The 23128-nt window shown below is 43.9% G+C and overlaps 1 protein-coding gene across 1 annotated transcript in view; it reads right to left on the bottom strand.

Annotated features, from left to right (window-relative positions):
- Window positions 1-50: 50 nt before the first annotated feature.
- The window catches only part of top3b (DNA topoisomerase III beta), a 36411-nt gene continuing 13333 nt past the window's right edge, over window positions 51-23128 (bottom strand). Inside the window, exons 8-18 of the mRNA XM_035640952.2 lie at window positions 20919-21009; window positions 19819-19973; window positions 19597-19702; window positions 19103-19249; window positions 17408-17581; window positions 16929-17057; window positions 16649-16798; window positions 14693-14793; window positions 5050-5251; window positions 3844-4031; window positions 51-2123 (exon numbers count right to left, since the gene is read on the bottom strand). Coding sequence (XP_035496845.1) covers window positions 1854-2123; window positions 3844-4031; window positions 5050-5251; window positions 14693-14793; window positions 16649-16798; window positions 16929-17057; window positions 17408-17581; window positions 19103-19249; window positions 19597-19702; window positions 19819-19973; window positions 20919-21009 — 1713 coding nt within the window. The 3' untranslated portion in view covers window positions 51-1853. The remainder of the gene's footprint in view (window positions 2124-3843; window positions 4032-5049; window positions 5252-14692; window positions 14794-16648; window positions 16799-16928; window positions 17058-17407; window positions 17582-19102; window positions 19250-19596; window positions 19703-19818; window positions 19974-20918; window positions 21010-23128) is intronic.

Below are 23128 nucleotides of genomic sequence, written 5' to 3'. Positions count from 1 at the left end.
AAAGCAAAAAATCCACCAACAAGGTTATGTTTTGGCCCTTGTTGATTGTCAGAAGGATTACACTGGATTATTATTTTTTTTTTTATCACTTTAAGATTGCGAGAAAGGGTGTTCTGTTTGACATGTTCACCCATTTCCCTGGGGGAAAGAAATCATGCTTACACACATTTTTATTGCAATTTTAATACAGAAAGTGAAAATTAAAAACCAAGGCTAATATGGAATAGCTTTAATTGATATAATCAAATGAAAAGCATAAATAGGAAAGCATAAAACATTGTCCTGAAAATGGAAACACTAATGAAACTTACTGCTCACATTTTAAAAGTTAGCATGCCAACTTAATACATTTTTGCACAAAAAATCATACTCGTGTCAAACCTTACACCCCAGCCCATCTGCTAAATGAATGTAATGTAATGTACTCATAAACTATAACAATTCGATCATGCTACACAAGTTCATCTTACCATGCCGTAACATGCTGTTAGCAGGTAATGCATCCTGGGAGATCGTAATTGTTTAAATCCTGACATAGACAGGTCAACAGTTAAATCTCACAATTTAGTATCCAAGTCAGCTATTTAAATACAAACCATTTTTTCAGAAGTTGCTATTTCTGATACATGGCACTCACACACAGCAGAACTGACTTTGTTACTGATAATAAATTGATCCCCTGTATTCAGTCCTGCCAAGCCATAGTTCTATCAGATCACTGACCATTGGAAATAAGACAACATTTACCCAATGGGAGAATCTCTGTGAAAACTGGGATTTCAACTCACTTTTTTATTGAGGTGGCAATTTGTTTTTTTAATGACAATCTTGCCAAAATCCCATAATTTCTAGATATTAACAAAACAGCAGATGTTTCTTTTTCAAATGCTGGAGACATCAGTCTAATCAGAGATGACTGATTATTTCTTTCACAGCCAATAAGAACAACAAGTTTGAAACAAAACTAATATAAATTGCAGAAAATATTAACATGTAGATAACTTGTTGTTTAGAAATAGAAATCCTTTTTATGAGTATTGTGATAAAGTGGGTAAGAGTTCTGGCCAGCCAATAGTCTGAAAGGGGCTTTAGTCATGCCTATAAATAGTTGATGGCTAAAATAAAGAGAGGACCATTTAAAATGCAGATGATGCACTGATATCTCTTGGCACACACTTTATAACCAACCAATATTTTGTACTGACTTCTCTCGTTTAAAAAAAACCCAAACTAGAGCCCCTTTTTAATATTTCTTTGATAAATCCTCCACACTTGAATGTACTTACCTTTTTATTGAATTAATTTAGTTTTATTTTTAATTCATTTTTTTAATATACTGATAGTGGCATTGGGCTGTTCTGTTTGTGGGAATGTGGCTCCTATTAAATGTGTCTCCTATTAAATTTAATCTTTTCCCTCATATCAAGATTTGCTTCTGTGCTTCTGACTTTTTTACATGTACGGGTGGGGCAAGAAGAGGAAATATTGGTGGTGTAACATTGTTTTTATTATGAATGTAAGGGATGATTGTCTTTGTTAATGTTTTAAAGTCAATACAAATTATTTAAGATCTCAGCTCAATTTACTGAAATAAATAAAAAATGCTAAGTGTATCACTACAAATAAGATTCAGACCTGCCTTTTCATTAAAAAACGTATTTTGAAGTTTAGGACATAATGACGTATGAAAATAAAATTTTAACATTTTGTATAATGGTCAACAAACACGCTAACAGACAACGTTTTTAATGTATATTTTACTTCATTGTATTTATTTTACTGCAATTATTTACTGACATACAGTATATACCTTCATATTTTGTCAAGCAAGTACTAGACACTACATATAGACACTATACAAAGTATGCTGCCAAGGCAGCCATTTTATCCTTCGGTTTTTTAGGATTACCACGCCGTCCCCGGCCTCTTCCTCGTCCTCGTCTAGCCCCCCCACCGCGGTATCTCATGGTGGCATGTTTCAGCTCCACCAGATCCTGGAAAACCGGATCGCAAAAAACACAGCCTGTGTGTTGGGTCTCACCGTCAGGAAGTGGAGTGCGAGTTTTGTTGAAGTCAACTGCGACCAGAGAGGCATCACAGGCATCACAGCTCTCCAGAGCAACCTAAGGAAAGAGAGAAGAACCTTAGACAAAGCAAATAGGATCAAGAGAAATTGGGGTGGAAAAAAAGACCACAATTGTGTTGTGGTAAGTAGCTTTGGATAACTGAATCCTCGAGATGGTGTTCCAAATGTTGCAGGGCTTCAGACTAACTTTTTACATTGGTTGCACCGGTTCGCCTAACATTTCCCATATACATTTGTAATTTCTTAACACATTATGTAAATGACTGTAAAGAGGAATAAAGTTGCTTTTTCATGAGGATGATTTGGGATCTAGATTTTGTAAATGGTAGCTTATCTTTGGCGATATTATAAGCAGTGTTAAATTTTATTATAATTTCTTCTTAGCAGTGAGGAGTAGAATGGACAAATGTTTTGTTCTTCAGACTGTACACACAATACATAGGTGAACATTGTTGAACACTGAACAGCTCTATTTTTAACAAATAACTAATATAAAGTACATGATGTTGTGTGTTGAGTGATGGGACTAACATAAAGCCCATCAAATAAATAAAATAACACAACTCTATATGTACAGACAGACTGTTGGACTCTACTGTTGTAAAGGGTTCACTATGAACCATGTCACAGTGAGGTGTCACTCATTCACCCTCTCCTCAGTCTCCTCCCACTAGCTGCAGCTGTTGTCTCTGACTGGGACCAGCAGAGGTAGAGTTGACTTTAAGTTTCATTTAATGTTTCCACAAATCGCTCATGTTACTGCCTTTACTTGCAAAACATTAGCATCGATTTTTTGACCGGTTCACTCATTGCACCATCGCCAAACGGAGCAGGTTTGCGTGTGGCGTGCAGTGGGAGCTGGCGCCGGTGCTGCCACCTATCCGACGCTGGTGCTAACGCTCTGTCGCTGCTAACTCTTGCAGGACCGATAATGTCCGAGCTTATTGATTCTAGGGGTATTTCATAATATTGCCTCAGGGCATGTTGAATACCAGATTTCGATGCCCATCCCCAACTACCAACATTCAGCGAATAAGAATACCAGTATCATAGACAAAGTCCCACACCAGGTATTCTCTTTTGCTATATGCTGGTGGAAAAGATTAGTTAGGTGGACAGTTCCAGAAGAACTTGGAGTCAACAAATATGGGTGTGCACATACGTTTTTTAGCAGAAAATGTGTTCCAGTGGTTCCTCCAACTGACCTGGTGGGACTTTAACACTTGGAGACTTGGGAAACTAACATTGCAGATTCAGTTTCAGTCAAACTGCCAACAGGGAAATGTTCACTGGACAAGGATGCATCATGGTAATGATGTGTTTTGGAAGCTTTTAAAGCAGCAACATTTCTATTGTGATGGTTTTTGACTTGTTTTGCCATTTTAATCCACCTAATGGCACTAGAGACACAAGGGACGGCCAAGTCTGTCAATATCTTCTTTACAGACACTTATGGTGCACAGAGAATGAATTGTTAATTCCTAATTTCTCCTGTAGCGCCACCATGTGGTTGATATTTTTGGCTTTATGTGATTCAACAACTTTTGGATACATTGCCATGCAAATTATTATCGCAAACAAAAGGAAACGTCATTTATTTAGTACATCAGCTCTAGTTGAACAATCATATGTTTGGGTGGAATGAAAACCTGTAGACTTTCCTCTGTCTGCTTTGCTGGGCCTGTAGAGCCTATTTACCCATTATATGCAACATTAGGCCATGTAAATATAGTTATGATGTAGAACTGTTTTCTTACCTGCACTCTGTGTGCATGTTCAAAGAAGTGTACGACCACATTGCATTTATTACAGGCCATCCTCCATTTTGGTCCAGAGGTGGGATCCAGCACCAAAACCCCAGTATCACACTCGACGCACTGTCCAATGCCCAAAGAGTTGAGAGAGTGCTGACAGGATGGATGGGTACATTCATTGCATCCCATACCTGGGAATAACAGATATTCAAAATGTCATAAGATAATAAAAGACCAAAGGTCAGATTTACAAGGAAATGTATATTGCAGTTTTCATTGGGTGTTTGGCCACAATTCACGCATATTCAACAGCTGGTTAGACAGCAGCAGCTCATGAAGTCAATTATTAGACTGATACTGGTGCACACCTCAGCTGCACGTTGACAGTTAAAGGAGACAAATTATGTTCATATTCAGGTTCATCATTTTAATTTGGGTTATCGCTTGAAAAAGTTTACATGCTCTCATGTTCAGAAAACATCAGTTTTCCTCATATTACCCATTCCTGCATTCAGCCTCTGTCTGAAACACTCTGTTTTAGCTCCTGTCTCTTTAAGCAACCTCTCCCAATGAAGCGCTGTCTGCTCTGATTGGCCTGCTGGCCCACTCTGTTTTGACTGGTCAACCGCTTCCAGCGCATATATGTTTCGGCCACCGATCTTGCTCTACCAGCCTATGTTTGTGGCGTGCCAGACTAGCCGCTAGGCGTGTGATATCACGATGTTACGCAAGTGCATAAGCCACGCTTAGAAAGTATCTTTCTGGACAACTAACTGCAGACTTTGGGGTTTTTAGCTTTGCAGACCTTTTACATACACATAAAACCTATAGAACACACTAGAGGAAAGGGAAAAACTGAAAAAGCATAACATGTTTACTTTAAGAAAAGCTCAGCAGGTGCAGTACTACAGTGGGATTTCTACGAGATCACCAAACTCAAAAATCATGACAGTGATCTTGATTTAAAAAAACCCACTTAGGATTGATTACCACCTATTAGTATTACTGAAAATAGGAGTCCAATTAAATCATCATATCATATAGTATAAGTCAATACTTATATTACATATTCACATATTAGTTGCGCAAGTCGTGTGCGAGCTTAGGCTGTTTCCTAAAACATTCATAAAAGGTCCTTAACAGCCTTTTAGTAAAGGTAACAAGTTAACAAAAGGGCTATTTTCACAACAAGAAGAAGTTTATTCATACCTTTTTTCATGTCCCTGAAAGGCGTGTTGCTATAGCAGTAAGGACACAGAGGATAGCTCTTGCCCCGAGCCCCAGAGGTCCACAGCACAAGCTCAAATTCATCAAGAGGACAGCGGAGCTCCTTGTACAGCTTGATGACTCCATTCTGTGGAAGACTGTAGGTTTCATCACAGTGGGAGCAGTGGAGCCTGCTGGGCTTGGCCTGCAAATACATGTTCGGATCAGATGTGATGTAAGAATTATTAACTTCAAAGTGCGTTCAAAAGACTGGACAGTCTTCACCTGATCAACCTCAGTGAATTTCTGGTATTGTGGTCACAGGAGGCAGTAATTATCATGTTTTTAGTAGGGCTGCAACTAATGATGCTGAAAATGTCGATTGTGTTTCCCACATCCCAAGATGTTGTTTTGTTTTGTCCACACACCACAGATATTTTGTTTACTGTCACAGAAGAGCAAAGAAACCACAAAAAAACTAACATTTAAGAAGCTTAAAATCATAGATCATAGTTCTGTTCTTTAGATGTAATAGTATTTCCGAGTTATGAGACAGTGATCTGCCGACTACGGCCGTATGCATTTTACTTGTCAGATTTATGTGTTTATGAGCGTTCACTCCTGTTCTCTATAGCCGTTAAGTAGCAATCCCGTTGACGTAAGGATCAAAGGATCAAAGACATTCACCCTCCTGTGATCTAGCACACACCCACGTATGAGATTAAAGGATCTAATCATATATTATAGGGGGTTTGTATCATTATGAAGCGAGCTAGCTTCATGCGAGAGGTCTCTTCACTACAGTTGGTGAGGTAACAGCAGTCACCTATGGAGGAGTTGAGCCTTCATTGCCTCCGTCATCGTGCAAATTAGCACGTTCACCTGGGTGTGACATTCATATCAATGCCGATCAGAGGTGAAGCCGATTATAACCCGGGTCTATTGCAGAGTCATTTGACATGGGGCTGAATGCCGATTAAAAGTTTTCAAACTGCAGAAAACGCCGGGTGTTAGCGGGTTTAAACGTTTTTTTTCAACTCCTCTCTGGTCCTACGCTGGGAGCTAGCCCGTTAGGGGTCCTCCTCAGATTCAGGGAACACCCTATCGCCATCAGCAGCAACATAAAAGGGATGTTCCACCAAGTCCGCCTATTGGAGGAGGACAAACCGTTCCTCCGCTTCTTCAGCGAGACATGGAGGTGCACAGGGAACCCACTGTCAAGTGGCAGGTGCTCCCCTTCGGGACAACATCTAGCCCATGTTGCGCCACTTATGCACTTCAATCTTATGTCCAGAGACACACGGATCCAGGAGAGGATGCCGTCTGTCAATAAAATGCTGTTTCTATGTGGACAACTGACTGCAGAGCCTCCCCGCAGAGGGGGCAAGCTAGGCAGCTAGTAAACCGAATGCAATCCCTCATGGAAGGTGGATTTGAGTTGTGGCAATGAGCTAGTAACGTGCCCGCGACCATTAGCCACCTACCAAGAGAGCTCCATTCAGAGAGAAGCATTCTCTGTCTTACCCAGGAGACTGTGGATCCACACGAGTGCACTCTTGGGCTTGTGTGGTACAGCAAACCCGACACTGCGACACAAACACCAGCAGGCCGACAAGCAGGAGACCACCATGCGTAACATCTATCGGCTGCTAGCTCAACGGTATGACCCTCTTGGATTCATTGTCCCATACACCACCAGAGCCAAAGTCATCATACAACGCCTCTGGGACAAGAAAAGGGGTTGGGATGACCCCCATCTACCAGAAGATCTCCTCCAAACCTGGTAGTCCTGGGAAAGTGAGTTTTGCCACCTATCAATGATAACAGTCCCAAGGTGCTACACTGAGCACAGCTGGGACCACAGTACCAGCACTCAACGCATACATCTGGACAAGGACAAGTTCAAGTGGCCTTCATGGCCTCACGATCAAGAGTCCCTCCCAAGAAGCAGCTCTCAATTCCCAGACTGGAACTGTGCGGAGCCCTGACGTGAGCACAGTTGGCTGCAGTTCTGAAGAGAGAGCTCACCCTGACCATTCAGGAAATAGTGTACTGGACAGACTCTACCACAGTGCTCAACTGGCTCCAGTCGGAATCATGCAGGTATAAGGTATTCATGGAAACCAGAGTCGCGGAGATACAAGAACTATCTGACCCTGCAGCCTGGCGCTATGTCGACTCTGCAACAAACCCTGCGGATGATATCACAAGAGGAAAAACACTATCTCAGCTCGCTGAGAAAGATCGCTGGAGTCAAGCGCCACCCTTCCTCCATCTGCCAGTCAAACATTGGCCAAAGGCACCAGAGGGGAAACCCCCAGAGGAGGTCGAGGAACTGAGGAAAACAGTATTGTGTGGACTGACTTTAGGAGCAGCCGGTCCCCCAGTGCCCGATATCCAACAGTTAAGCACCTACCAGGAACTCCTGTATGCTACCACGCAGCTTCTGGACGAGGCTGCTAGCAGTACAGCCAAGCCTGATGCCGATGACTTCCGTCAAGCAGAGCTGACTCTCAATAAACATGCTCAGATGGAGTTTTCTCGAGGAATTTTGACTAATCAAATCGGGAAAAGCCATAACAACAAGAAGCAGACTACTTACCCTGGCCCCCGAGCACGATGAGTCTTGCGACCTCATCCGAGTGGGAGGTAGACTTCGCAGGTGTGACAGCCTAAGTCAATAAGTCCTACACCCAGTACTACTAGCTCCCTCCCACCCAGTCACCATGCTCCTAATCCGGCACTACGACAACCAGTTGCATCACCCTGGTGCCGAACGGGTCTTTGCTGAACTACACAGGATGTACTGGATATTAAGAGGTGGAGAAGCAGTGAGGAAGCACCAGCACAACTGCAGGGAGTGTAGGAAGTGGAGAAGCCAACCGGAACTGCCAAGAATGGCAGATCTGCCTCCTTCAAGTCTGAGGCTATTCAGACCGCCTTCTACTCGACCGGCATGGAATATTTTGGCCCAATGTTTGTCAAAGTAGGGCGTCGGAACGAGAAGAGGTGGGGTATCCTGTACAAGTGCCTCACCACACGGGCCGTCCACTTAGACCTGCTGGCTAATATGGACGCCGATTCCTTCCTAATGTCGCTACGATGTTTCACCGCGCAGAGGAAAACCCTTATCGGATCAAGTCACCAACTTTAAGGAAGGACGCAGGGAACTGCACAAAACCTTCAAAGTCTTGGAGCCTGCCCTCCAAGACCAACTGGCAGCAGAACAGATACAGTTCCGCATCAATCCACCCAATGCTCCTCATTTCGGCGGAGCATGGGTTAGAGAGGTGCGATTGACAGCCCTCTGCACCACACTGGGAGACCAGACAGTGACAGAGGAAGTGTTGAGGACCATCCTGGTTGAAGTAGAGGGTATCCTCAACTCCAAGCCTCTGGGCTACGTCTCCTCTGATGTGGCAGACCCCGATCCCATCACACCCAACTCCTTGCTGATGGGGCGGCCGGACCCCTGGCAGGGAAAACACTCCTGTTCTCTATAGCCGTTAAGTAGTGATGGGTCGGGCAACACCGATGCGTCGGAGCATGTGTAGAGCTCATAGAGCGAAGCCCCGTGTCGGTGCGCGTATCACTTTAAGAAAGTCACGTGACCGATACAGCCGCAGTATCGCCTGTCATGCGTCGCGCCGGGCGCGCCAAACTGTGTTTAAAAGGAATCGCATCTGTCAACGGGATGCATCTCTGCCAAAACAATCAGTTTTCATTTCCAACGGACAGCTTATCTGCAAGCCATAATAGAGCCAGAAAGGAAAAGAAAGGTTTCCGCCGTGTGGGACCATTTTGATCTTATATCAGCAAATAAGGTATTTGTTGTTATTTCCTTGTTGTTTCATCCTCTTCCTCCCAGTTCCCACTTGATCTATCAGAATTCAAATCCATTTCAAAGATTCAAAGATATTGGGACAACCAAAGGCACACCTACCCAAACCTCTTCCGCCTGTCCCAAATGTTTCTGTGTACACCATCCTCATCTGTGCCGCGTGAGTGGGTTTTTTCAAAAGCTGGAGAACTGGCATCTAAAAAACTAAATTGCCTGAATCCCAAAACTTTGGAACATCTAATTTTCTTGAATAACAATGTATTAAAAAAAAAAATCCCCTCCCTGCCTCAAGGAAAAGTACATAAGCATCCTTGCATTCACAACACTTTCATTTTGATTTTTACATGTTATGACCTTAAAAATATCAAAGATATTTAAACTTTAATAAAGATATGAAATAGTACAATATAAAATACAATACCTTAAATGATATTATTGTATAGCTTATACTAGGTCATTAAATCAGTATGTCAGTTGAGTCTGTCATTGGGTTGCCGGTAATGATTTTTAAGATCCAGGAGGTGTCAGTATTGAGCGACACAGTGGCGACACAGTATCAATACAGTTTGGGTAATGTGCCGCAGCGCTTCACGAGGCCTCATCTACCCATCACTACCGTTAAGTAGCAATCCCGTTGACGTAAGGATCTAAGGATCAAAGACATTCACCCTCCTGTGATCTAGCACACACCCACTCCTGAGATCAAAGGATCTCATCGTATATAATAGGCGGTGAATCCTCACCAGACTTATACCTATACCCACCCGCTTTTCATCGGCAATTGGCCACTTTCACACTGCGAGCAGACCAGGGTCTGATGATCGTGTAGTGACAGGTGGCGGCCATAGATGGCGGTAGAGAGCGGTGCACGCCATAAAACAAAGAAGAAGAACAGTGTAGTAAACAACAGAAAGCATGGTAGCCAGTGAGCCGGTGGTCAACGCTACCTTATATCTTGTACTTGTCACTATTTCAAAGTTTACAAACTTAGCACAGTGTTACGAGCCAAGCCTGGCCTTTTAAGCTGGCCATATAGGTTTTGAAGTGTATGTATGAGAGAAGAAGAAGGTTGGCGCTGCACGCTGTGTTTGTGTACGTAGCTGCAGCCACAAGGAGAATGGGCTCCGCCGGCTCCGCACATCATCCATGTTACCGACAGTTTATGGCCACTGTGTAATGAGAGACCGCCTGATGAAGGGGGACATACACGGCTTCACGAGGCTTCACGAGGCCAAAGCTAGGCTAAGCGAGCTAGCTACATGCGAGAGGTCTCTTTACTCTATTCGTCGAGGTAACAGCAGTTACCGACGGAGGAGTCAAGCCTTCATTGCCTCCGTCATCCCGCAAATTAGCGGGTTCACCCGGTTGTAATGTTCACATCAATGCCGATTGGAGGTGAAGCCGATTATTACCCGGGTATATTGCAGAGTCATTTGACCTGGGGCTGAATGCCGATTAAATGTTCGGATGTTAGCGGGTTTAAACGGGTTTTTTGGCCAGTGTGAAAGGGGCTTTAGACTCAATTAGACTCATTCAAGACTTCTTTGAGACTCCCTTCCTTCGGATTGTACGTAAAATGTGATGACTTTGACCGAAGTGATATTTGCATAATATGTCACCTTTAAGTGTTGACTATCAACTACAATGTCCCTAGTTCTGATAAGATAGATACCTTTATTCGTCCCACAATGGGGAAATTCGGGCATTACAGCAGCAAAGTGGACAGAAGAATATATAAAAAATTTAGAAAAAGGGTTAGCATGTACTATATACAGAGCAGTAGCAATAGTTGCACATGGAATATTACAAATATAAAATGTACATATTGCACAGTTAGTTATAGAGTCAGTTCTCTGTACTCCCTGTCATCGTCATCTGTGATGAGGCTGATGATGGCAGAGTTGTCAGAACTTCTGCAGATGGCAGGTGGCTGTGCTGTACATGAAGTCTGCAGTGTACAGGGTGAACAGAAAGGGAGCCAAGACTGTTCCCTGTGGCGCTCCTGTGCTGCAGACTACTGTATCAGAGACACAGTCCCGCGTCCTCACATACTGGGGGCGGTTGGTGAGGTAGTCTATAATCCAAGATGTGAGGTGGTGATCCACTCCTGAGTGCTCCAGCTTGTTCCCCAGGAGCACCGGCTGGATGTTGTTGAAGGCACTGGAGAAATCAAAGAACACGATTCTCAAAGTGCTTCCAGGCTTCTCCAGGTGAGAAAGAACTCTTTGGAGGAGGAAGATGATGGCGTCATCTACCCCGATGCCGGGCTTGTAGGCGAACTGCAGCGGGTCCATCGATGGTCTCACCAGGGGGCGGAGATGGACGAGCACCAGGCGCTCCAACGTCTTCATTAGGAGCGATGTAAGAGCCACTGGCCTGTAGCTGTTGAGGTCCTTCGGGTGCGGTACTTTTGGTACTGGCACCACGCAGGATGTCTTCCACAGCTGTGGAACTCTCCCCAGCTTCAGGCTCAGGTTGAAGACGCACTCCACAATCCTGCACAGCTGGTCTGCACAGGACTTGAGGAGCCGAGAGCTGATGCCGTCCGGACCTGCTGCCTTTCTTGCCTTGATCTTTCTGAGCTCTTTTCTCACCTGGTTTGTGGAGAGGAACAGATTGGAGCACAGGGCCTGATTGTTTGATGTTGTAGGGGGTGTTGAAGGTGTGAGGGGGGTGGGGGTCCTCTTATACATGTTCTTCCCCTCTCTGAACTTCCTCCTCAGGTCCCTCTGCACAGTTTTCAGCTCCTCATTGTCTCCTGACTTAAAGGCGTATTTTTCTCCTTAAGGAGAGCCTTAATGTCAGGACTGATCCAGGGCTTGTTGTTGTAGAAACACCGTACAGTCCTGGTGGGTACAGTGTTCTCCACACAAAAGTTTATATAGTCTGTGATGCAGTCAGTGAGACTGTTGATGTCCTCCCCATGAGGATCACAGTGTTCCTCCCACACAGTTGTTTCGAAGCAGTCCCTCAGAGCCTCTTCGGTCTCCTCAGACCATCTTCTAACTGTGCGGGTCACAGCTGGTTGCCTGTGCACGAGAGGTTTGTACACATGCAGGAGATGGACCAGGTTGTGATCTGATCTCCCCAGGGGAGGGAGAGGTGTTGGGTCATATGCCTCCTTGGTGTTGACATAGAACAAGTCCAGTGTTTTATTGTCACTGTGTGTCACTGTGTGACAATAAAACAGTTGACATACTGTGTGGCAGTTGACATACTGGCTGAATGTGGGCAGAATGGAGGATGGACAAGCATGATTAAAATCTCCAGAGATAAGAAAGAGGGCCTGTACCTCGCAATCACAATTACATGTGAGAACTCCCTCGGTAAGTAGTAGGGCCTCATGCTAACGGCTAACAGTTCAAAGTCCCTACAGCAGAGCTGCTCTTTGACAGTGATGTGCCCAGAGTTACACCATCTATCATTCACAAACACAGCCAGCCCTCCTCTTCTCTCCTCCATTGTATGATTGACTTGTTAAATATCATCTCAGACCTAATGTCCTTTCTTTAAAATCAACTTGGTTGTAGGAAGGAATACTCAGTCAATTTTAGTCAAACATGAATTTGGTTCAATATCAGATTGTTGCTCAAAACAAATCCAAGAACAGAGCTTGTTAATCCTTTAAAACAGAAAAAGTAGTCCAGCATGCTAGTTCTACTGCATATTATGAGATATCGTATAGTATGATACTGCGTTAATACTGCTGCCACTACCCTTAAAACCAATGGACCACATTTACCACAGTGCCATTCAATTAATAACTCACATTCACCACTGTCGATGATATGAAAAGGTAAAACTCATTACTGACATATAGAGGGCAACAAAGTTGTGGTTTCAAAGGCATTGACGGTTATTAAGTTTAGACAGAGTGACTAAAAGTTAAGGTGTTTGCATATTTTCGAAAGTTACTGTATGTGTAACTTAACATTACTGAAACACGTGATAGCACCATGTGACTTCAGGTACTTACATGTGCTGGATTTCTAAAATACACTTTCAGGACTGACACTGACGTACATTGTCAGTGCCTGTGGAGCGATCTAAAAACGAGTTTCTTGTCTGAACTATCTCCCTGAGGATTTCATTAAGGGGTTACCTTGTGGTTTCCATGAGAACACCCCACTTAACAGTCATACGCAATCTATTACACTCCCATACAATGGCAATGAGCAAGAGATCTGCAGCCTCATGATTCATTCATGAATTCAAAAGTGGTTCTTCCATCAGGTGGAAATGGTAATGAAGTCAGTCAAACTTTGAAGGCCAGAGCTGAACAGCCAGACATCATGTGGTGCAGAAAGGGGACTAATTGGTTCTTGGATGACCTCTCCCAGAACCGTAATGCTCCCCCAGCCATATACAACCCATATCCTTGTGATGTTTACCGTCTCAGCTAATGCAGGAATGGGGAGCTTGCTAGTCAGTGAATCAACCATAGTGATGTCGTCCAACAGCTAGTATTACCCTGAGCCTCATTGCAAAAGAAGCAGTAGAAAAAAAACACATTCACATACTGGCACTAATTTACGATTAGTAGAGGACAGTTACAGAACCCACTGTCCACGCTGGGCAACAAACCTCATAAGAGACTCATCTCACCCAGGTCACCACCATTTCACACTGCTGCCCTCTGGAAGGCGCTACAGACTCCAATGTGTCTACCGTCTGCGAGTTATGTACAATTTGCACCACCTGGACAATTCATTTCTTTGTACACTGTAAAGGCAATTGAATTGAATACTGATTGACAGGTGTGAGCTCCCTCCTTTGACTGGCCTCCTGCAGCTGGTCAAAAGGGCGAAGCTCACTCTTAAACTTCAGAAGAGAGTATCTCTGCGCTGCTGCCAGGTTGTTCAGAGTCTGGGTCACAAAAACCATTGACAGAAAATCACATTAGGATATGTTTTTCGACATATATATAATATTTAACCAAAATATTAGAAAATAGAGAATAGTTTGTGTTTGAGAGCTAACTAAAGGTTGCTGATCAATTCCTCGGCTGAGACGGCTGGATCCAAAACTTAGCCAAAGCCTTATCCTTTTACAATATTCAATGGCATTTTCAGCTGATGAACAGTGTAAAGCCAGTGCCACAAGGAAGTAACAGGCAATGCAACATATGCCAGCTCTGTGGGGGCAACAAGACATTTTCTCAAACCAGAAACAGGATATTTGGCCCTGATAATTGCAGGAGCACCGGCTGGATGTTGTTGAAGGCACTGGAGAAATCAAAGAACACGATTCTCACAGTGCTTCCAGGCTTCTCCAGGTGAGAAAGAGCTCTTTGGAGGAGGAAGATGGTGGCGTCATCTACCCCGATGCCGGGCTTGTAGGCGAACTGCAGCGGGTCCATCGATGGTCTCACCAGGGGGCGGAGATGGACGAGCACCAGGCGCTCCAACGTCTTCATTAGGAGCGATGTAAGAGCCACTGGCCTGTAGCTGTTGAGGTCCTTCGCGTGCGGTACTTTTGGTACTGGCACCATGCAGGATGTCTTCCACAGCTGTGGAACTCTCCCCAGCTTCAGGCTCAGGTTGAAGACGCGCTCCACAATCCTGCACAGCTGGTCTGCACAGGACTTGAGGAGCCGAGAGCTCCCAGTTAAGATAGGATGAAAGGTTCAGAACATCTATTTAGCCATGGCTCTGACAGATTAGAACGTCCCGGATATAGACGTAAGATCTGCGGTCTCTGATTATGCCTTCAGAAAGCTTTATTCAAACTGGTATTTGTGTAGCCAAGCTTTCTAAACTTGTGCTCTTTTTTATTGTCAACAGTAATTTTGACTGCTGTGCTGACCTGGATGTACTTCATGAAGCGGTGGCACTTGCCACAGCGGGACAGGGGCTTTCCAGTGGCGGCAATGGGGGAAAAGGAGACCTCCATCAACTCATCCATGCCTATAAAACACGACAGACAGATACTGTTAGCTGAAGTTACACAGGAATTAACCTTAACATACCTATGGATATAGGTTCCCTCTGTTTATTTTATGCTGAGAGAGTGCGAAAAATTCCTATAAAGCTTTAATGCTCTGCTGTACAGTAAATCCTCCAACATTCTCTTCTACCTTTCGAACCTTGCTACTGAATTATCATGGATCTTTGTTATTGACATGATCCTGCAAAAAAAATGTCAACTCAATCAAAATGTCACCTAAGCAAAAGGAGATCATGTCCAGACAAGTAAGCCATTGAAGTCATGGCAGGATATCCAGGTGGTTCATCGTCTGCAGCGAGTATGAGTCGAACGATTAATTTTAATAAAAAGACTCTTGATTTACATTATGAACTAATGTTACAAGCCTAATATTTAACATTCATTAAGTCTGCTAGTAGATATTCCATTCATGTGACTATATATAGTCATAGAGATTTGTGAAACATTTTTTATTTTCTGATCATGTAAAACACATTTGTCAATGTTATTGAGACTATTGTCTTGCCATTGGTAATAAACCATGCACATAGTTAACAAAATGAAAAGAGGACTGAAGCAGACCTGAGTGAGCCTTTCCACACAAGTAAGTCAAGGTAGTCTAACTAACTGGGGGTACCGCTGAGGCCTGCATCCTTTTCTGGTTAAGTGGCCATCAAGGTAAGGTAGCTTTATGCTTGACGCATCGGTCCGTGCGCATGGCGGCTGAGGCGAAACAGCAGTTCACAGTTCGTTTACACTCGCGCTTCAGGCCATCTGACAGTGCAGTCCTCTCCTAAACAAAAGGTGTAGCTTCTGACAAAACATTATATTTACCGCTGGAATCACCACAAGAAGAAGAAAGAGGCGTCAAGCCCAATGGCAACGGCGACAGAGATGGTGTTAGGATCGGTGGATGAGGAAGAAATTGTGGTTTTAAACTTGCTTTCAGAAAATGACGTAAAAGAAGAAGGTGGTCTGAACGACGACAGACATGTCGGGGGCGGATTCAGTGTCCTAGTAAAAACCTCCCCTCATTCTCCCTGAACAACACTGTCTGGCTCTAGCTAGCTTTTAAACTTCACAGTGTTAAAGGAGAGATCTCAACAGGGCCATGAATTATTCTGTTTTTACCATTTGTGAATATCTGCCTCATTGACAGACCAGATGAGCCTGTACAGGCGGACCGGTTCAAGTTTTGCCTCCAGCTCGTCCATATCGCCAATGCGCCGGAAGTGCTGCGGGCGCCAAGTTACAAAAAATGAGAGGTGCACGTCCTTACGAAACGGCCAATATGCGCACTGTGAATCAAAATGACGTCACTGCGGCCGTGCGGACGGACCGATGCCTCAAGCATATATCCACCTTTATCCAGGTAACGTGATGGCCAATTAATAGCTGGTACAGACAGAATGTTTAAGTTGCATTGATCCTCAACTCATGGGGTTAATGGGTGTCCCACAACAGTTACCCTAAGCATAAGTTTTAAATTTAAACTTGAGCATCAACTGCAGTTACATCCACTATAAAATTTCCCCAGGCCTCATTAGTAAAAAGGAGATGACCGCTATGCTGTCGCGGTGCATATGTTCATACAGAGCTGTGATCGCTGTGAGCAGAGGGACTTCAATGAAATTGCTTTGTTAGAGGTTTGTTTATGAAAAGGAAGAGTCTTCATCTTTCCTTAATATTGTCTTCAATCTCGGCAAAGCCCAATAGCAACAGGAACATTTGGACCACATGAACAGCCAATCACAGCTCTTACAGTTAGCCCATCTTCAGTAGGATTTACACAATGAACGCTTTTTGCAGACACTGACACAGCTGCAGTAAACTTACCTGTGATGGAATCCACAAAGAAGTGAAACTTCCTCTTGAAGATATCCAGCGTATGCTGTAGGACCTGTTGGAAGTTGGCTTTACCCAACGCAATAAGGTTCAGTTGCTTCTCTACGGCGCTGCGTATGGTAGGTAAAACCAACTCAGCATCTGTAAATCACAAAAACATTACATATTTTCCAAAGATGATGCAGCACTTTTCAAGAAACTTGGAATTAATGCACAGCAACCAATCCCATATAGATGTAAGACAATGTACAAAAATATAACGGCAAATTACCTATCTTGTAGTAGCCATGTACCAGGACAATGCCCAGGTTTGTTGGCTTCAACTTACGCCCATTCTCTATTGTAACGTAGTTCCTCTGGCAGATATTGTTGATGTGGACAGGGATGCTGGCATCAGTACCTGGAGGGGGGAGGGAAGTAATCTGTAAAACTGTTCTACCGTTATTATTGTCATTGCTCGGCAAATTAATTCTGTCATGCAAGTCATGCAAATGAAGAATTAAATGAATACCAGCATCAAATGGTGAGTTTGGATTTTCTAATATTTACACAAAGGCATTCAGTATATCCTTCCAGCACATCAGACCTACTGATTTCATCTGAACAGCTTGTGTTTAAAAACACTGCTTCAAATGGTATTCATCCTTTTGAGACATGAGTCCAACACTATGTCCTGATTGTTTTCTCTCTTATACTTTCAGTCAGAGACATAAACAGCAAAGGTATCCAACAGGCAGTATTCCTGTTTACCAACGCCATGTTTCTCCATGAGTGTGATGAGTTCAGCTTCAGTCAGGTAGTCTGGGGGACTGGTCTGCTTTTCCACCAGCTTAATCTCGTCTACTGTGAAAGTGTCTCCACGCTCACATTCTGGCATGGCCTCTTCTAGAGGGATGCCCTGCCAAGGCATTACTGCTGTGTAACCTGAGAATAGATAAACAGAATATACATTTAGCAAGGTTCTTCCCAGCTATCAAGTTTTAAACTATAGATTAATGAGACAGAGGCGCAGCATGTCTGGTCATGAGTAATGCTTTAGCCAGTGGAAACTTGAGAAATGTGTAAATCAGTCACTAGCAAACACCTGCAGGATTGTTTTCATCAAAAACATTCAACTATGTAAACTTAACAGTAGCATCACAAGATGCTTTAGGGGACAAAGTAAGACACAAATTAACTGCCAATCATATGTATTTAGATGTTACGTTGATTTCTTTAGATATGCATGGATGGAAAAATGTGTGTGTTTCAGATTTAGCTGTATTTATAGGTTAGGATGGGTGTGGCGATCAGATTGTGAAAAAAATTAATTTAACTATTAAAAAAGTCCCCCTATTTAAATGATTATGAATATTATTATTATTACTACCAACAGTAGTAGTAGTAGTAAGGCAAGAGGAAATAGTTAAAGGTCCCATATTATACCCCTTTCCTGGTGTTTAACTTGAAGTTTTGATATATTAAAAATATATTTTTGTGGTTTTAAGTACCAAAAACCATCCCAATATGGTTTTATAGCTGTTTTCGGTTTTTGGCCTGCCTAATTAATATACATGAGCCTTTCTTCTGATTGGCTGACTGTTTTCTGAGCCACGCACGGCCAGGCCAACCACCTCCTCAAACACTCAGAAGTGCTGTTGGGGGAAAAGTAATGGGTTATCCCCCCTTAGGCAGCTTCTGCCCTGGAGAAACTACCTCCCTACACTACAAAAAATTCATCGGTATCCGGTCTCGGCCGCCGTCGCCTCAGTCACTGCTCCGGTTTGCCCGCTACTTCACTGTTCAGAGCATACAGCGTCTCTGCCCCAGCAACAGCTCCACGTCGCGTGTCAAGGCTGACACCAGTTACCGATGAATTTTGCAAAGGTAAAATAATTCTGAGTTAGTTCTGGTCTCTTGTATTAATATCCTTCGGAAGCCTGTCCAATGATGTAGCTTCCTGACATCCAACGACTGAACAGATTTTCCTCAACATTTTCTCGTGTTATTGATAGCTTAGCAACGGAATGACCGGGTGGGCCATGCGGGGAACGGCTGAAGGCCGCGACTGTGTAGCTGTGACATCACATTCCTAAGTAAGTCCTGATGCCTCGTAAAAAAAAAGCAGCTGCTGAATGCAGGCTGTGTGTATTTGTCTGGGGATTGACCGTTTTGACCCTTTCACGGTACTTAAAAAGCCCCTAGACCTTATTTATTATGAAAAATGACAGAAAATCTCAATTTTGACAATACGGGACCTTTAAAGGTTAAAAAGAAATTAACTGAGTTAATTAAATAGAAAAAAGATTCATTTCACACGTGTGATGATTTAAACTCTCCAAAACTTAACTACTGTATCGTTACTATATCCAAAATCCTTGTTGGCATTTGGAGCTACAAAAGTGCTAAGTGCCAGCTGCAGCTTGGTGCTCGAGAAGCATGCTGCAAGTCACCAGCTGGCTGTACCTGGGGAGATCAGGGTTTTGCCGCTACATGAGAAGAGCTCTGTGCCAATGCTGAAGTCGATTGTGGTCTGCAGGTACTTGCAGTCCTGACTGACAGTTGCAATGAAATGCCGCGTGATGTACTCGTATAGCCGCCAGCCATCGCTGCCTGTGAAAGAGAGAGAACCTGGGTTAGAAGTTGAAATGAACAGTGAAAATCTGTCTGTCAATATGAAAACAAAACTATTTGCATGGATATGAACAAAAAAGTAAACGACAGGTTTGTAATTTGGGTAAATAATCCTCTGAGACGGTAAATTTAATGTTTGTGTTGAGTGATCAGTATAAAAAGTCATAAAAATGCTGTCCTTCATTAACAATACGTCAAGTCCATCACCAGAACATGAAATACAAGGGATCATCTGGTTTGACAGGTGATGTCTTGCCCTCTGTTTTGGCTCTCAGGGGTGAAATTCATTACCTATTATCCATAATCTAATTAGTTGCATGACCCACCCAGTTCTCCCTCTAATGCAGCATGCATTGGAGTGATGGGTGGATGGTCTCCTGCATCAGATCCTTTCCGGGGTCGGTTCAATCCAGTTGAAAGCAGAGCTTTCACCTGAGAGGTGAAACATATTTGTTGTATGTATATCCACTCTTGAATACAATGAAACTGTTTCTGTATGCATTCACGGCTGGCTTTGAATCTATCCGTGAGCCCCCCGGTGCCCTCACCTCTTTTGCCCAAAAGGGATTGTTGGTCTGCTGTGCCAGTGTTCCTTTCAGATCAAAGTTTTCTGGGTAGTGGGTTGTCTCAGTACGTGGGTAGCTGATGTAGCCCTGTGTATACAGGCGCTCTGCAATCTGCATGGTATGCTGGGGACCCATGCCTTAGACAGAAAGAAAAAAAACTCCTCAGAATTTTTGCAACATTCTTGCAAACCTAGGAACCTTAGCTCTTATTTCATGGTCCTATTAGGTCTCTCTCTGAATAAGGTTGATGGCCAGACGGATTTTTATCCTTGAGTCACAGCTTTCTTAAGATTTTAGAAAGTAAAGTCCATCCCCACAAATACAGACAACTGTGTCGGAGAATGAATTCTGTAATTACTTTTGTTTTGAAATTACATAAGTTTGTAATATGTAATACATGGTTAAGATATTTTCCTGTTCAATTTGTCCATTATCTGAAAACATCTTTAATACCAAGTCTGAATAAATTTTGTTTAAAGGATAAGGCTGGTGATATGCTACATTTTGTAAATACCCAAACTTACTGCCCCAAATACTCACTACAACACCAAATGTTTATAACAAACGCACCACTTCCTCCAGTTTGAGTGATGTCTGCAATTAAGTACAGTGACAGTTACCAAGCCATGTAACTATATGTGTATGCAGCCTTTTTAATGATTTATTTCTTCATTAGGAATCAACGGACTTGGGACTGAGGGGAAGTCTGGGTGGGAAGTCAGAAAGTATTGAGGGACAGATTTTAAAGATTTTAAGAAAATTTAGAGAAAAATATAGAATGAAGTGTTGTTTAATCCTTTACAACTTGACTCTAAATGTCATTCAAAAATTATCTAAACATATATCCAAATTTGAAGTGAAAATGTGATGTTGTCATTCCCTATTTTCTGTTCTTTGAGGGTCCGTAATCACTTTTTCCGTACATTTCTTAGTCCAGACAATTAAATGAATAATCAGAAATGCTGAACATATGCACTGACCAGTGACAGCATAATAACATACATGTATGTATTCACATATTTAAAAAATTACATCCAGCAATGATGATTGATGAAATGCTGCTTATGTTGATGTAAATATACCTAAGGAAGAACTGGCCACTCTCAACATCTCCACTGTGTTCAAGGCCTGGGGCCTCTGCTTGGCTTTCTCTTTCTTACTCACCGACTCCACCTGTTTTAAGACACGTATCATATAGCTTATAACAGACGTCAAGTTTGGTCAGGAAAATGATCTCATCCTTGGGGATTTGAAATACAGGAAACATAGACGGGTCCCAAAAAAGCAAGTAGGTTAAGAAAAACAGAAAGAAGAAATTGTATTTTGGTCAAACATTTCAACAATTTCAACCTCCTTTAAAATATTATTGGAAACACATTATGTTATTTGTTACAGGCTGAATGAGATTGGTTCCAGCTGCTGGAGATGTGGCCTGCCCTTGATTCCCCTTGGGCCCTGGATCCTGATTGGAGCTACACATGCTCCAGGGAGCCCGAAGATGTTCCCTCAGCTTGCCAGCATGCCTCTTGTTTTGTCACCAGAGACTTGATTCATAGAACCGTAGTTACATCCGTAAATTTAGTTCTATTTCATCCTTACTGACCACAGATGATGAAGCAGATGAACTTGGCTGAAGAACCACGCCTAACGGATGGGGGGTGGCAACGTTTACACTGTAGTATATGAAGAATGTACTCGGTGATGCCCATGAGGCCGCAGCACATATGATCTCCAAGGGCACCCCTTTCAGGATGGCCCATGACGTGGAGACACTCCTGGTAGAGTGGCATTTCACTCCGGATGGTAGAGGATGGCCCTTTGCCCCGTATGATAGGCTACGACGTCCACGATCCAGTGGGACAGGCGTTGCTTTGAGAGAGCACAACCTTTCCTAGGACCACAGTGACAGACAAAATGCTTGTTGGACTACCTTATTTCTGCAGTAGTGTCTGCATAGGCTTTAAGGGCCCGCAACGGCCATAGCATCCCCGAGTTGTAGTCCCCCTCACCTAATGGGGGGTCAAACTGTGCCAGTTGGATAGGCTGATTGAGGTGCGAGCGTGCAAGCTGTATTCGGCCACAGAGTAAAGCCCGAGCCATCTGAGTTCCACCTCAGACAAGAAGCGCTGACAGACAAAGCATGTAGCTCACCTATACGCTTGGTTGAAGTGATGGCAACGAGAAAAGACGTTTTGGCCGACAACCACCTCAGCTCTGCCTGTGCCAAGGGTTCAAATGGAGGCAAACATAGGGCATCAACACCGAGCAGTGTACCAGATCCTTGCTTTCAGCTGTACACCAGTCAGAAAACAGCTTCCACCTGTTCTCATATTGCAGACGGGTAGAAGGCGCTCTGGCATTTAAAATAGTACTTTTGACAGGCGCTATGCTACGCTGAGCAGCGTGTCAGGTCCTGCAGCGGCCAAACCCAAATCTGAAGGCGGCAAGGGTCGGGAGACAAATCCGACCCCTCAGTTGAGACAAGAGGTCTGTCCTGTCTGGAAGGTGCCAGGGTGTCCCTCAGCATAGTCTGTTCAGCCGTGAAAACTAAGTCTTGGCTGGCCAGAAAGGGGCCACCAGAAGAAGCCTGTGGCCCTGACGAAGCACCCTGAGAAGCGTCTGGAAGATCAGCGGAAAACGGTGGAAATGCATAGAGAAGACTCTCCGGCCATGCATGAGCCAGAGCATCTTGACCCAGAGGCCTGGTCATCTCCATCAAGGAGAACCAGAGGGGGCAGTGGGTTGACACCTCCGAGGCAAGGAGGTCCACCTCCGCTCTGCTGAAGAGACCCCAGATGCTGTGTACCACTTCTGGCTGAAGTCGCCACTCCCCAGGTGGAGGCTTGTGACAGGAAAGGAAGTCCGCAATCTGATTCTTTTCTCCCGGTAGATACATTGCCCTTAGGCTGGTAAGGCGGGGGGCAGCCCACGTCAGAAGGTCCTGGGACACCCGCAGTAACCCTGCGGATTTGGTGCCCCCCCTTTATATGGAAGACGGCTGAGGTGTTGTCTGACCGGACAAACACATGCTTGCCTCTCAGGTATGGCAGGAAGTGCTTGAGTGCTAGGTGCACGGCCCGTAGCTCTAGCACATAAACATGCTCTGTGCAGTCCTAAGCAGACCACTGCCCCCGAACTGTTCTGTTTTGCCACGCCACACTGCGCCCCATCCCGATGTGGAGGCATCTGTCGTGAAGGTTTCGCGACAGAACAGAACACAGCCCATGGGCAACCCTCTCGTCATGTACGACCTCTTCCTCCATGGTAATAGAGCAAGAAGACACGGTTGAGA

Source organism: Scophthalmus maximus, chromosome 19 (genome assembly GCF_022379125.1).
Source record: "Scophthalmus maximus strain ysfricsl-2021 chromosome 19, ASM2237912v1, whole genome shotgun sequence".
NCBI classification, from domain to species: domain Eukaryota; kingdom Metazoa; phylum Chordata; class Actinopteri; order Pleuronectiformes; family Scophthalmidae; genus Scophthalmus; species Scophthalmus maximus.
This window is presented reverse-complemented; position numbering and strand designations above follow the sequence as displayed.